The sequence below is a fragment of the Barbus barbus genome (genome assembly GCF_936440315.1).
Source record: "Barbus barbus genome assembly, chromosome: 45".
Classification (NCBI taxonomy): Eukaryota; Metazoa; Chordata; class Actinopteri; order Cypriniformes; family Cyprinidae; genus Barbus; species Barbus barbus.
Genome location: NC_136723.1, coordinates 7,174,147 through 7,189,969, shown reverse-complemented (window position 1 = coordinate 7,189,969; position 15,823 = coordinate 7,174,147). Strand labels below are relative to the sequence as shown.

Sequence of the window (15,823 nt, the reverse complement as noted above, 5' to 3'; positions counted from 1 at the left end):
AATGATTAGTCAACTAGTTGCATCTAGTGCAATGTGGCTAAAAATCATTAAAGCTAAACATTTAAATCCAGATAAAACTTCAATAATCAACCATTTAGTTGTAGGACGACTAGTTAGTCCTCCTGCTCAACACTAATCCAACAAAAAACTATGCTCAATCATCTCAAACTCATCTCACAATAGTAACCTACTGTAAATCAAAGTATTTATGTGCTAATGTCAAAAGACAAACTATAGTAAAAGCAATCGAGACTCAAATTGATGAAGAATAAGTTAAATTTGTCTTATGTCTTGTCACCAGTCTGTAGTTATTTATTTAGGATTTAGTAGATAGAAATAAAATATAATCATTCATCTCTGCAAACAGCACGCTCTCTTTAAAATATCAGGTTTACTTTTTTCAGAGTATAAAAGAATATTAATACATGAAAATTCACAGCTGCACGCATATTTTGGGAAAGGGGTTCCTCGCAAGGGGATCATCATATTTGGAGTTCCCTGGCAATAAAATATTTGAAAACTGTTGACATAGGTGGATTACTTAGTAACCTTAGAAGTACGGAAATGTTTACTGGAATCAAACGCATTATAAAATGGTCATCCAGGGAAAGACAGATGATCCATCACAGTTCACACCCTGAAATATAAAACAAAACAGGTTGATGCTTGCATACAGGCCACTTACATGCAAACCACATTGCGATGCAGACCTTCATTTGATACGTTTTAACAATTTATATCTGGCAAAAATGAAAAACGATCTGAAATGTCTCCACAGAATAGCATGTGCAGATGAAGTAGTTTAGAGGGAGGATTGTATTTCAAGATTACATTTTACAGCAAGGCTGTTGGCTGAAGACTTGTGGACTTAATCAGCAAATGCAGCGGTGTAGCAAATAAACAGTCAAAAAATAAAAATAAATAAATACATTATATAAAGCCTTAAATGTACATTTAAATAACGGTGAAGCTGAAAATCAGCTTGATGTAATTTGTTACCCAAAAAGTTTTTCATAACATAATTTAACAGTGGATTTGGTTTTTAAAAAATGCTGGCAGCAACTTTATCCCTTATAATGACCAAAAAATATTTGACCAGTTCCCTTTCTGTTTTCTGCACTGTGGATCTTTTCTTCGTTCAAAAAATGCCCATAGGAGGTCCAGGAGATCTGATCCAGTTTGAAATCAATTGAGAGCAATTTAATGGAAAACAAGCTGGTCAGGTCCGATCTTGTGTAATCCAAGTTGTATCTCCAGCAAGGAGAGCGAGTGTCGCTGCCAACTGAAAAGCCCCGTTTTGACACACATCAGTGAACTGGGATGTGTTATTCTCCAAAGGCAGATATTTACTGCTCACTCAGGACCACTTCTCAGGCAGTTAATTAGCGCTCTGTGCATTGGGTTATACCCTGCAGCCCGTGGACCGATTTCTCCACTCGGAGCAGATGTGCACGCATGCACGCTCACACACGGACACACAAACCAACAGGCATGGTATCAGCCAAATAACACACACAGACACCAAATCATTCAGGAAAAGACACACAGGCTGAGTAACTCAATCCTCCAAACATAAAAGTGACAAGGGGACCATTAAAATAGAAATGTGACAGCAGAGACATGCCACACATTCCAACTGTTTGCTATTACCGACAGCGGCCAGCAATTCATCTTAATTTTGATGCCACTTGCTTTTGAAATGATGTTTGAAAGAATCTCAAATAGAGAAATCGGTAAAATGAATACACTCTTATGAGATGAGACAACAGCTGTAGTGTTTCCCCACACCACCAGTGTTTTGGCCTCCCAACAATACAAAGACTTATTGTCAGGAAAGCCTGAGAAAGTGGGTAAGCTGGGTGCTGCAGATCAGTGGGAGAATGTCTTGCGGCCTGTCAGTGTTTGCAAACAACAATCGTATCCTCTGAAACAGACAGTGTTGCCTAATGTGGTTATCATTTAAAGGGTTAGTTCACCCCAAAATGAAAATACTGGTATCATTTACTCACCCTCATTGCGTTCCAAACCCATCAGATTTTTTCATCATCTGAACATGAATGAAGATCTTTTTAATCAAATCTGAGAGATTTCTGTCCCTCCACTGAAAGAACCAATGAGTTTTGTTCTTGTGCATCAAGTAGGTGTGGTTGAGCTCCTGTTTATGCTCGCTGATCAATGTTTATGTGAATAAAAGCCTAAATTAAATCTGTTCATCATATAAACCGATCATGTCTCTTCAGAAGACTTGGATCAACCTCCAATTCATTTTTTGACCTCTTTGCGAATGTTTTGAAGAGTTTTAAGTTTCAAGTTTCTCTCAGGTTTTATTTAAAAATGTCTTAATTTGTGTTACAAAGATGAACAAATTTCGTATGGGTTTGGAACGACATGAGGGTGAATAAATTACCATTTTAATTTTGGGGTGAAATAATCATTCAACATTTTCAATAAATATCTCAGAAGCGGCATGTGCTCCGGTGGTATTGTAAACGATGGCGTAGTCTACATTGCTTATCGGTTTGAGTCCGATTGAGACAAAGAGGATATTAGCGAAGAGGATTGCGCAGAACCTGTGCAAGCAAAGCTTTTAATGGTAGGCCTATGTTTTTTTGTTTGTTGTAGTCTCATACTTTTAGATACGCTGTTATTATGATACTGCTTAAGTTAGCTTTTCATATACAGTTTTATCCTGATTAAAGCTTTAATACAGTACGGCAACCGCACGCGCGTCCATGTTTAGCGCTTGTCATAGCTACGTGAAAATTATTGTATAAATGGAACAGTTCATTGTTGGAGCTGAGCTGATCTGATAGAGAGAGAGAGAGAGAGAGATGCAGAGCAGAGCAGAGCGTGGCGTGTGCAGAACAGGGAGACGCGAGGAACAGGATTGAGAACCGCTGCTTTAGAACATTGATTTTGAAACTTGTGAATCCATTAGAATCGTTAGAAGACAGAACTGCGATTCATACAGTATATGAATAAATTTTTACGTGCACCCCTAGTTTTCTTCCACTTCTCTAAAGCAGCACAGCATGGCCTCGCCCACTTCGTTGCATGTTCCCGGGGGCGGGATTTATCTGGGTTTATGATGTCACTATCTCGAAATTATTTTGTTGTAGTCCCTTACCAGCCGTTCGCTGTAGGCGATGCTATGCTAATTCTGTAAAAGACAATTTCTCCCTTTGCATTGAACTTTGAGCTTCGTAACTTTGCAGATGTTGTTTATGCTCACACAGCTACATTACACACTAACAAAAGTTAAAAAGGTGAAATTGTGAAAGGTGAACCCCTTTAATGTTAGGGTTAAAACTTCCTCACGTGAAAAGTTTCACCAGTTTTTTCCCAAGAAAGTGAGCCAAAATTTTGCTTAAGTGTGCACAACTTAAAAGTTTTAAAAACAAGAAAAAAAACAATGTTAAATATGGCGGGTATGGTCCTGCTGTACAGTTTTCATAAAGGCATCCATTTTTTGGAGTGTTTTTGTGTGATTTGAGCTAAATAAACACAATTTACGATACTGTTGCCAGATTGTTGTTTTAACGTAACACTGATACATAGTTTTAGGAAATTTTGTTCTATTCTGATTAAAGCATATATGAGCTGCAGCTGCATGACTGGAAATAGCTGCCTAGGGCAGCAGACAACATTTTGCCTTAAAGGGCATTTTGGATTTCAGAAACCTCTTAAATTCTGTCATAATTTACTTGCCCATAATATCATTACAAACCTGTATTACTTGCTTTCATCTGCAGAACATATGTGATGAACCATAAACAGATATTTTTAAAAATGTTATTTTTATCCATGTAATTCATGTTTGGGACCCCACTGACGTTTATTTCATGGAAATAAAGTCATACAGGTTTGGAACATGACATGAGATGACTCTTGAATGCCAAGTATGACTAGTATATGATGATGATTGGAGGTATAAAGCGAGTATTAGGTTTGTTTTAGTACAAAGGGGGCAGCAGGCTTGTCCCAGTGGTTGGCAAGTAAGATGATGGGAAGTATTAAGCAAGTATTAAGCAAGTGTAAAGTTATGGCTCATACAGAGCAGGCAGCAGGTTTGTTCTGGCGGTTAGCCAGGGTGAGAAAGGGAGGTGTTAAGGGAGTATTGGGTTACCTCTTGTACAGAGCGGGCAGCAGGTTTGTCCTGGTGGTTGGCCAGAATGAGGAAGGGAAGTGTGCAGAGCTGCGGATGCTGCAGGGCCGAGTGGAGCTCCGTACGCGCCACCTCCAGGTCCTCCTCCGACGAAGCGCTGTCCAAAACAAACACCACCCCCTGAGAGCCCTGGTAGTACCGGCTCCAGTACTTTTTAATTGAATCCGCTCCTGCAACACAAAACATAAAAATTCACACCGTCAGGATCGCAGCAAGGAAGTCATAACATTTGAATACACACATTAACCCCTTCACCGAAAAAAGGTGGTTTTCCTGTCCGACATAAATCAGACGGCGAAAACAAGGCAAATCTCTAAACAAAAAGCACAACGAGAAACTTTCTGGCAACCAAGTGGGAAACGGACTACAGCGTGTTTCAACACAGCATCAGTTCGAACATTGCTGGAATGTATTTGGTGTGGACGCTGACCTCCTTTCAAAAATCATTGCGGATATTGCATTATGTATTTTTATGACTTCAAGAACGCATGCCAACTCGCACTCTCGCTTGGGGAGGCCTGTGGGAAAAGCCGTGTCCAAATGAAGAGTGCTCAACGCAACAGTATTTCTTTAAAGTCGACCCTGAGAGCATATTAAAATGGTTTCTTCTGATGGCCAGTCTACAGCACAGTTCAAATGGGCCCACTTTTACAGTGAACATATGGTTTCTCTTGTGCACAGCAATTTGGGGGTACAAAAATGTGGCCACCAAGACACAAGCGCAGCATGGCTTTGGTTAAAGTGAGTCACTGTGGGGCCTGTACCCTAACCGTGAAAAAACAGAGACCAGTTTGTCTATACCTCTCGTCCTTGTGAGTCTCCCAAATGGAATTCGTTGTATTAATTACTAGCATGCCTCGCGAGCATCATATCCTATGACGAGGAGTCCTAAAAAGTAGCTTTATTTCTCTGTTTTCATCTCAAGGCATGAAATAATAAAAAGAATGCTATTCGAAAAGGTGGCGTCTTAAATCAATGCCAGACAGTAATCGACAGCTTTATTCAAAGCTCTTGAAGTTCGGCCAAGACGTATACGCTGTTTGCTTGACACTAAGCAGCTGCGCGATCCTTTTTTCCCCTTGCTAAACACACTGGACGCAAGTTAAATGGTTCCACTTCCAAACTTCTAAGCCTTTGTCACACCACAAATTGAGCTCTTAGTCATGCCTCGCCAAATTATCAGCACTAAAACTGTTCTAGAGGTCTCGGTTCACATTTGGAACAGACTCCACCTATCAGACTGAGTTTCAGAGCTTGACTCCCCGATATCATCGCTGTGTATGATGTACAATGTAATACTTCCAGTTCTCATTAGGTATTATCCATTGCGGTTTTCGGGAACAGCTTTCCAACCACTGACATGCAAGCCTGACAGCAATAGCACACGCTGGCCAAGGAAATAATAATGTTTTTTGCAGATGTTTAGACAACTTGTGACTCACAATAAATATTTGGGATCCTCACAGACAGGCCATGTCCGAGGCTGACTCATTTAATTAACAGGCGTTTGATCTGCTGTTGCCATTTTACCAAGCGCTATTAACGCATAATCACTCAGCTTGATATTTCTTTCCTATATTGCCTGGGTTTTCCAAAACACAGCATCCCAGGACGCGATCTTCCCAGATGTCCTTCACTCCGGCGCCGGGACACCACGGACCCTGGGTGCACCAGCAGTGGAAGACACGAGCCAGGCCCCAGGCGAAGACCTCTCCTCCTCCGGTCTTCGAGATCTCCACCGGGAACCGCTTCGCCCCCCTCCGCGAGATGGAACGCGACGCTGTAATCGTCGGAGACGCCATCATCCGGCACGTCCGTGCTACGTCCGTGCTAGCTGAAGGTAAAGTGCACACTCACTGTTTCCCCCGGTGCTCATGTTCTCGATGTTTCTGCGCAGATACCCGTGATCCTGAAGGGCGACGAGAGCATCATTGCGGTCATGCTGCACGCGGGGGTTAACGACACCAAGCTGCGGCAGACGGAGACACTGAAGAGGGACTTCAGGAGCCTGATCGAGACGATATGCAGCACATCGCCCGCGACGACGATCATTGTGTCAGGACCGCTTCCCACGTATCGACGAGGACACGAAAGGTTCAGTAGACTTTTTGCTTTAAACGAATGGTTATTGTCATGGTGTAAAGAACAGAAACTGCTCTTTGTTAATAATTGGAATGTTCTCTGGGAGCATCCTAGGCTTTTCCGTGCTGATGGCCTGCTCTCCAGCAGAGTCGGAGCGGAACTCCTGTCGGACAATATCTCCAGGACGCTACGCTCCATCTGACTAGTAAGCCAACTACTATGATGACTTTTGTTCTACCCACTTAAAAGATAGAAGTACTTGCGTTGTCCAATCTATACAGACTGTGTTTGTTCCCCGAATAGCGAGGTCAAAATATAAATTTAATGCAGGATCTAGAAAAAATCTGATCGTGATTAAACCAGAAAAACACAAAATAAATGAACAAAAACTATTTTTAAAGCTTGGGCTCCTAAACATTAGATCACTCGCACCCAAAGCAGTTATTATAAATGAAATGATCACAGATAATAATTTTGATGTACTCTGCCTGACTGAAACCTGGCTTAAACCAAATGAATATATTGGTCTAAATAAGTCTACTCCACCAAGCTACTGTTATAAACATGAGCCCCGTCAAACTGGTCGTGGCGGCGGTGTGGCAACAATATATAGTGATATTCTCAATGTTACTCAGAAAACAGGATACAGTAGGTTTAACTCATTCGAAATACTTCTGCTTAATGTTACACTGTTAGATATGCAAAAGAAATCTCTCCTATCTCTTGCTCTGGCTACTGTGTATAGACCGCCAGGGCCATATACAGATTTCCTAAAAGAATTTGCAGATTTCCTCTCAGATCTATTGGTTAATGTTGATAAAGTGCTAATTGTCGGAGATTTTAACATTCACATTGATAATACAAATGATGCGTTAGGACTTGCGTTTACTGACCTAATAAACTCTTTTCGAGTCAAGCAAAACGTCACCGGGCCCACTCATCGTTTTAATCATACGCTAGATTTAATTATATTGCATGGAATTGATCTTACCGATATAGATATCGTACCTCAAAGTGATGATGTTACTGATCATTTCCTTGTATCGTGCATGCTGCGTATTACTGATATTAGTTATATGGCTCTGCGTTATCGTCCGGGCAGAACTATTGTTCCAGCCACCAAAAACAGATTCACAAATAACCTGCCTGATTTATCTCAACTGCTCTGTGTACCCATAAATACACATGAACTAGACGAAATGACTAGCAACATGGGCACTATATTCTCTAATACATTAGAAGCTGTTGCCCCCCTCAAATTGAAAAAGGTTAGAGAAAAACGTACTGCGCCATGGTACAACAGTTATACCTATTCTCTCAAGAAAGAAACTCGTAATCTTGAGCGCAAATGGAGAAAAACTAACTTGGAAGTTTTTAGAATTGCGTGGAAAAACAGTATGTCCAGCTATAGACAGGCTCTAAGCTGCCAGGGCTTATCTATCTGCAAACTCATAGATAATAACCAAAACAATCCAAGGTTCTTATTTAGCACAGTGGCTAGATTAACAAATAAACACAAGCCACCCGATCTAAATATTCCCTCACAGTTTAATAGCAATGACTTTATTCTTTACTGATAAAATAGATAACATCAGAAATACAATATCAAATGTAGATTCTACTGTGTCTAGTATTTCAGCTTCATTCATCGCACCCAAAGAAAAACTGCAGTGCTTTACAACTATAGGACAGGAAGAGCTAAATAAACTTATCAGTGCATCTAAACCAACATGTTTATTAGATCCTGTACCCACTAAACTACTGAAAGAGTTGTTACCTGTAGCAGAAGAACTGCTTCTCAATAGTATTAACTCATCGTTATCTTTAGCTCACATCCCAAAACCATTCAAGCTGGCAGTTATTAAGCCTCTTATTAAGAAACCACAACTAGATTCTAATGAACTGGCAAATTACAGACCCATTTCAAATCTTTCGTTTATGGCTACAATTTTAGAAAAAGTTGTGTCTGCTCAATTGTGTTCCTACTTGCAAAAAAATGATCTCTATGAAGAATTTCAGTCAGGTTTCAGGCCTCACCATAGCACAGAAACTGCACTTGTTAAAATTACAAATGACTTGCTTCTTGCTTCAGACCAAGGCTGCATCTCATTGCTAGTATTACTTGATCTTAGTGCTGCGTTCGACACTATATACCATGACACACTCATAGATCGATTACAAAACTATACTGGTATTCAAGGGTAGGCTTTAAGATGGTTTAGATCCTACCTGTCAGAACGCTACCACTTTGTTAATTTAAATTGGGGAGTCATCTCAATTATCACCAGTAAAGTATGGAGTACCACAAGGATCTGTCCTAGGTCCTCTGCTATTTTCAATATACATGTTGCCCCTTGGTAATATTATTAGAAAATAGGGGATTAGTTTTCATTGTTATGCTGATGATACTCAACTATATATCTCAACATGACCAGATGAAACTTCTCAACTATCTAAGCTAATAGATTGTGTAAAAAATATAAAAGATTGGATGACCAATAATTTCCTCCTATTAAATTCAGATAAGACAGAAATATTACTTATTGGACCAAAAACAGTACACAGAATCTCTTGCATTACAATTTGCAACTAGACGGATGTACTGTTACATCCTCTAAAGTAAAAAATCTGGGTGTTATATTAGACAGCAACTTGTCCTTTGAAAATCATATTTCCCATGTTACAAAAACAGCATTCTTCCATCTTAAAAACATTGCCAAGCTTCGAAACATGCTACCTGTTTCTGATGCAGAAAAGCTAGTTCATGCATTCATGACCTCTAGACTGGACTATTGTAATGCACTGCTAGGTGGTTGTCCAATAAGCAAGCTACAGATAGTCCAAAATGCAGCGGCTAGAGTTCTTACCAGGTCAAGAAAATATGATCATATTACCCCAATTTTACAGTCTCTGCACTGGCTACCTATTCAGTTCCGTATCATTTACAAAATAGTATTACTTGCCTATAAGGCCCTAAATGGTTTATCTCCTGCGTACCTAACTCGTCCTCTACCATGCTACAATCCAACCCGCTCCCTAAGGTCGCAAAACTCTGGACTTTTGGTAGTACCTAGGATAGCAAAGTCCACTAAAGGAGGTAGAGCTTTTTCACATTTGGCTCCCAAACTCTGGAATAGCCTTCCTGATAATGTTCGGGGTTCAGACACACTCTCTCTGTTTAAATCTAGATTAAAGACACATCTCTTTAGCCAAGCATTCACATAATGCATTTTATAATCTTGTACTGCAGTTATATCTGATCAAATGTACATTATTATTATTCTTTAGCTTGGGTTGAACAAATCATTTTTGCTTAGATGGAACAGCAGCTACGCTAATTATGTCTCTATTTGTTTCTCTGTTTCTGATTAACATCCCGTGGTAACTAGGAATTACAGAAGCTTCAATCTGGATCCAACCCTTAAATGATCTGAGATGACCGAACACCTGAGAAAAGATAATGCCAACCCCTCAGAGGATGCCAATGCTCAGACAACATACAGAATTACCAAATTTTGCCATAAGTTAAATATATTAAGGTTCTGCAATATATAAATATATTGTGGAAACTTAATTTCCTGTAAAGCTGCTTTGCAACGATTTGTTTTTACTTTCATTTCAAATGCATAAACATGTGCATTAAGATGAAAACAATGTGACGGAACAAAACAGCATTTATCAGCAACGGGCCGGTGCATTACAATCTCATGTGATAATGCAACTAAAGCACATTTTCGCAGAAATCATTACATCATGGCCGTAGTCCAGAGAAACAAAGAGATAGAGAGTCTGCTAAGTGCTTTCAGATGGTCACTGCTAGATGGTAAATGTGAGCGTGTGGGGCTCCCTTCTCTGGTGCGTCTGTCAGCCTGGCAGATCGCACAGGGTGTCATCGTGACACTGATGGGAAATGCACGCAGACAGCGCGGCGCTTTGAACGTCTCCCGGCTTCCTGACATCACTCACGCAGACTCAAAACACGGGCCAGACGGGCAGACCAAGCAATAACACGTGAGAACGGTAAACCGTCTCGATGGCCGCGGCGGAAACGGCGGGAGAGCCAGCGTGTCAAGCTGGCACACAACCTCCATCAATAAAGTGTGACATGAGCCTTCCGCGTCAGGTTCAAGGTTAATGTCCCAGCCGTAACCCTACACTGATGTTTTTGGGGAAAAAGAGGTCGCGCTCCGCAGGCCCCTGACACTGAGCTGAACTCATTGGAGGTCTAGAGGAAAGGTTTCCAAAGTGCTTAAAAGGAAAACAGGACATAATTATACCGGTTTTCAAGGAGAATTCAGAGGTTCATCAATTTCAAGGCAATCTCCCATTGTGGCCTGTTTCTCAACAACAACTGTCCTATAAGAATTCACTTTTAAAGGATTAGTTCACTCAAAACTGAACATTTGTCATCATTTACTTTCTTCTGAGGAACACAAAAAGAGAAGTTTTGAAGAATGTGCTGGTCGCTCTTTTCTATGCAGTTAATATTAATGGGGATAATACACGTGTCATGATACACAATAATAATTTCACAATATGATACTCTGACTACACTTTAAACAAAGCCAAAATGGAGTTAAATTAGATTTTTTACGATTACTTCATATTCAAGACGTATTATAAATAGTTAACAAAAAGTATTATTGGGTTTACTATATTTGATGTGCTCTTTTTGTGTGTACTGGTCATTGTTTACATGAGAATAAACATTTTAAATGAAATCTCTCTAAACATTTGTTTTTGTATTGTCACTATCCATGGTACATATTGTTGTATTTTTGTATTGTGATATATTGTGACACAATATATCGTTACAAACTAAATGATTGGAGATTTCTGGCATGTGTCATCAGGGAGATGTCTGTCATTTTCACAGGAGGGTCTTGACATTATGATGTAAAAATGAAACGTGCATGAATGATTCACAATAAGATCTACTGTATAATATGCATTTGCTAAATAAATGGGTTCATTTCATGTCAACTTTAATCTTGCCATCCGCCCTGGCTTAACATACAACCAGTACATTTCTAAAAAATCGTTTATTGTTTAACGGAAGTACAGTACATACCTTTTTTTGTGATGGAAGTTCAGAACGACATCCAAACTTTCAGTATTTTCATTTTTGGGGCAGCCTATTCCTTTGAAAAGGTGACATTTGCTTTTCTATAACAGGCTTCAATACACATGGCCGAGATGGAAACGCCTCTCTTTAATCGGTTCCAGCAGTTTTTTTCTCCTCACCTATCTAGCCCTCCCTTCCCCTCGGGTTCTCTGCATCCTCAACACCCTCTTATTCTTGTCATCACTCACTCATCTTAAAGAGAGATTCAAAGCTTCAGCCCATCACTCATACGAAAAGGGAAACGCGGGCCAAGATGGCTTTGGGTTCATTGAGCAAGTGACATCTGAAACATTTCCTTTATATGCCGCATCCAAGCACTGGCGCTTCCTGGGGTTCAATTTACCTTGAAGAGAAAACTATTAGTCATCAAAGAAATTAGATTGTGTCCTTATTGTTCGGGCTCTCATGTAACATCTGTGTCAAATTACATTCATATTCGGCATGATATTTCAGGTGATGTGTTGCTGCCAAAGTTTACTTTTCAAAAGATCACACGTGAAATAATTGTGAAATAACGGCTTAAAATGTTGTTAGAGATGTGTCCGCAGATATTCGCTAATGGGTCAATTACATAATGCTCATTTTTTTTGTCTGGACTGATTCATTTACTCATACATACAATGACTTGAATGCACTTCTTGCACTACTATTCAAAAGTTAGAGGTAGGTAAGATTTTTATTCAGCAAGGGCACATTAAACATGTCAACAGATAGAGTAAAGACATTCATAATCTTAAAAAAAGATTTCTATTTCACATAAATTCTTTTCTTTTGAATTCTCTATGAATCTTTAAAAAATGCATCAGGTTACCATAAAAATGGAAACTGTTTTCAACATTGATGATAATAAGAAATCAAGCATATTAGAATGATTTCTGAAGGATCATGTGACACTGAAGACTGAACAGCAGTGTATATGACAAAATATTTTAAGAAAATACTTCACTGCTTATTAATAACCATGCACTATAAACACAAAAAAACTAAAATAACAATACGTCTCTTAAATATCAAATGATTTGACCTTTTCAGTACAAGACACGAGGTCTGTTGCACAAATGTTGTAAAATATCATGTGGTGTGACTCCCCAAAAACAATTGATTATGAAAAATACATAAAATGTCATGAAACATGATTTTAAAACAATTAAATATTAAATTGTGCACACTCACATTGTTTTGTGAGAAACAAAATTATTTGTCGTTATTTTATATTATTTGTCATTGAACCATAAATCAAAAAATACAAATAAAAGTAGTATTCTCATGAACAACAGAGAGCATTTACCTCCGAGTTCCTTGACATTTAAAATGGCATTCTGGAACGGGACAGCTTTAATGCTAAAACCTGCAAATAAAAGTTGAACAAGATTAACAACCGCAGCCATGAGGATTTCATAAAAGGAAGTCATTAAAACACCTTCATTGCTACAGTGACCGAGATTTAATCACTTTAGAAGACAATCACGAGGCAAAATCTGAATACAAGGGAAAGTGTATCTGAACGCAAAGAGGAAGTGCAAAGATCTGTGTTTGTGTTTACAGGACGGGTCTGGTATTGCTCTATGATGGTGGGCTGACCTGTGGTGGGGACGATGTTGTCTGTTGCCTCACTGCAAAGTCTGGAGAGCAGGCTGGTCTTCCCAGAACCCGTCAGACCGATACAAACCACGTCATATTCTGGTCTGGGAGGGGGAGGTCCTTTACAGCAAAACGTCCTGAAACACTGAAGACGGGACAAAGAAGGGAATTGCTTGTGTTTATGCGTATTTTGCGACTGGTGATTCTTCGCGAGAAAGGCTGTGGGTGTATGCGTGTGTCACTCTAGAAACAGAAACACATCTCAAAAGACATCTGACATCTGTTGACACCATCTGGTTGAGGAAAAGTTACTGCAAAAGAAAAAAACAAAGTCTACCGCACAGTGCCTCCATTGAAATCATATGAGCGAAATGTCACCACAGTGTTCTGGGATAAGTAAGCACCCCTATATATTTCCACCAAAAAAAACAGCCCTGTTTTCTGTAAGCCGCTGTCAGAGCCCTTCGGTTGACGTCATGACATTGAGTGATAAAGCAAATAAAAAATTGCCCAATAAATTTCAACAGAGCGGAGTAAAACTAACCGCCAAAACACACACACACACACATAAAGAAAGCACGTAATACTGCTTAAACCGATCACATCACGTCAGATCAAACACTTCCTATTATACGGTCTACGCAAGGAAGATCAAAGCATGTTTGACATGCATATTGTGTGAGGAGGAGGCATTGTGTTGCGTTACGATGGTACGGGTAATACGGTCAGGCCCCTTTCGAGTAAAAACAAACTGATATTTTGTATTATATTCTTCCCTTCCTGTCTGAATGTTTTTTTTCCAAGTTACAAAGTTCATTTCACATCTGAAGGTCTTTATCTGGTTGGCTGTGTATAGCTGTATATCTAAACAGAGGCTCATAATAACCTCTGTTGCAAAACTTTCTACTGCCTACATAGCATCCTGACCCAGATAGACCCTCAAAAGTGACCGACTTGGACCTCTTCATAGACCAAAACTCAAAAAAGATGTTAAGCCAACGAAATAAAACTCTAATGAGCATAGAAATAGATAGCACACTAATATGTGACCCTGGACCCCAAAACCAGTCTTAAGTCGCTGGGGTATATTTGCACCAGTAGTCACAAATACATTGTTTGAGTCCAAATTATAATTTTTTCTTTCATGCCAAAAATTAAGATATTAAGTAAAGATCATGTTCCATGAATATATTTTGTAAATTCCCTACTTTATATCAAAACTTAATTTTTGATTAGTAATATGCATTGCTAAGAACTTAATTTGGACAACTTTAAAGGAGATTTTCTCAATATTTAGATTTTTTTGCACCCTCAGATTCCAGATTTTCAAATAGTTGTATCTCGGCCAAATATTGTCCGTTCCTAACAAACCACACATCAGTGGAAAGCTTATTTATTCAACTTTCAGATGATGTATAATAAATCGGGAAAAAGTCGATTTTTTGCAATTCCTTTTCAAACATTTTAATTTTTTTTAACTGAACTTTTTCAAGCAATGCATTCTGGCATTGTGTGAAAGAAAAATGCCTACTTTTTTGGCTACAATGTCTTAAATTGCTGTCAAGGTGCAAGGCTAGAGTTTTAAAATAAGTCCCTTGACTGCTGGTTTTTAGAAATTAAATTTCAAATCAATCAGAATACTTAAGGTGGCAATACTTATTTTTAAAGGTCTGCATCAATACTCAAACAGTTGGAGTGCCGCCCACTTGTTCAGTGGCCTTGGTACTGGAAGCATCTTTCCCGGGATTTAAGATGTTAAAGAGTTATAAGTAACAACTCAAACAAACCAGCTACGAGGAGAATCACAACATTACAAACTTTGATTTGAAGAAATAAAGTATTTGAAAATCTTACAAAAAGCTTTAATGAGGAAAAGAACTACAACAATCCCATGAAGCACTGTGCATGACAATTAAATAAGAAATGACTGAAAAATATTAAACAATTAATCTACAGATGCTGATTATGTAGAAATAACATGTTAAATTTATAGCAAAATATGGATATGTATTTTAAGATTTTGATTCCCTGATTGGTAGAGGGTTTTTTTTGAAGAAGAAGAATCATGGGTAATGTAGTTTCTGACCAGCATTCCCACTGTTAGACAATTTTAAAAAATATTCTGAAATAATGCAAGCTATTGGCTTCAACAAAAGAATACACCATTGATTAACAACCACATAACTCGCAGTAGGTCTATCTGTTAACAATTGCTAAGTCATCATTAAAATCAAATTTCCATATAGAGAAAATGAATGGAATTTTTACTTCTGGAACCCAACAGTTGCACTCTATAACACTGACAATTCATCCAGCTTCAACTAACTCTCTAAATGAAATCCATATGTCTACTATGCTGTGAATTGTGCTCTGAGTGATTAAAGCACAATGTGTGAAATCAAGCGAGAAAGACAAGTCTCAATGAGATTATGAGAATATGAGAAGTGCCACTGGAACAGGGCATTCCTTCATCATCACATAGGGTGAGAATATCGGTGCATTGAGTTCTCATGTGACTCTCAGTCAGCTGAGCCAAGCAAACACTGAAATGTGCAGAAGAGGGTAAACCGTGACCAGTACGGTGAGAAATCATGACAGTCTATAAATTAGTTGCTTAATTCATACATCATAAAGCCTTAACATGTGACTGCAAGGAAACTATGAATACAGCCTGAGTTTAGCAGTTGTGGCCTAATGGTTAGAGAGTCGGACTTGTAACCCGAAGGTTCGAGTCTCAGGTCCGGCAGGGATTGTAGGTGGGGGGAGTGAATGTCCAGCGCTCTCTCCACCCTCAATACCACAACTGAGGTGAGACCCTTGAGCAAGGCACTGCCCACTGCTCCGGGTATGTGTGTGTGTTTGTTCACTTC

General features: G+C 39.1%; 1 protein-coding gene across 3 annotated transcripts in view; it reads right to left on the bottom strand.

Moving 5' to 3' along the window:
* Positions 1 to 15,823, bottom strand: part of LOC306864368 (ADP-ribosylation factor-like protein 15) — a 53,996-nt gene that overhangs the window by 14,767 nt on the left and 23,406 nt on the right. For 2 of the 3 annotated variants that reach the window (XM_079408359.1, XM_079408361.1), the window contains exons 2-4: positions 12,954 to 13,098; positions 12,661 to 12,720; positions 4,127 to 4,335 (exon numbers count right to left, since the gene is read on the bottom strand). In XM_079408359.1, coding sequence (XP_079264485.1) covers positions 4,127 to 4,335; positions 12,661 to 12,720; positions 12,954 to 13,098 — 414 coding nt within the window. The remainder of the gene's footprint in view (positions 1 to 4,126; positions 4,336 to 12,660; positions 12,721 to 12,953; positions 13,099 to 15,823) is intronic. The other variant, XM_079408360.1, reaches the window with a different exon arrangement.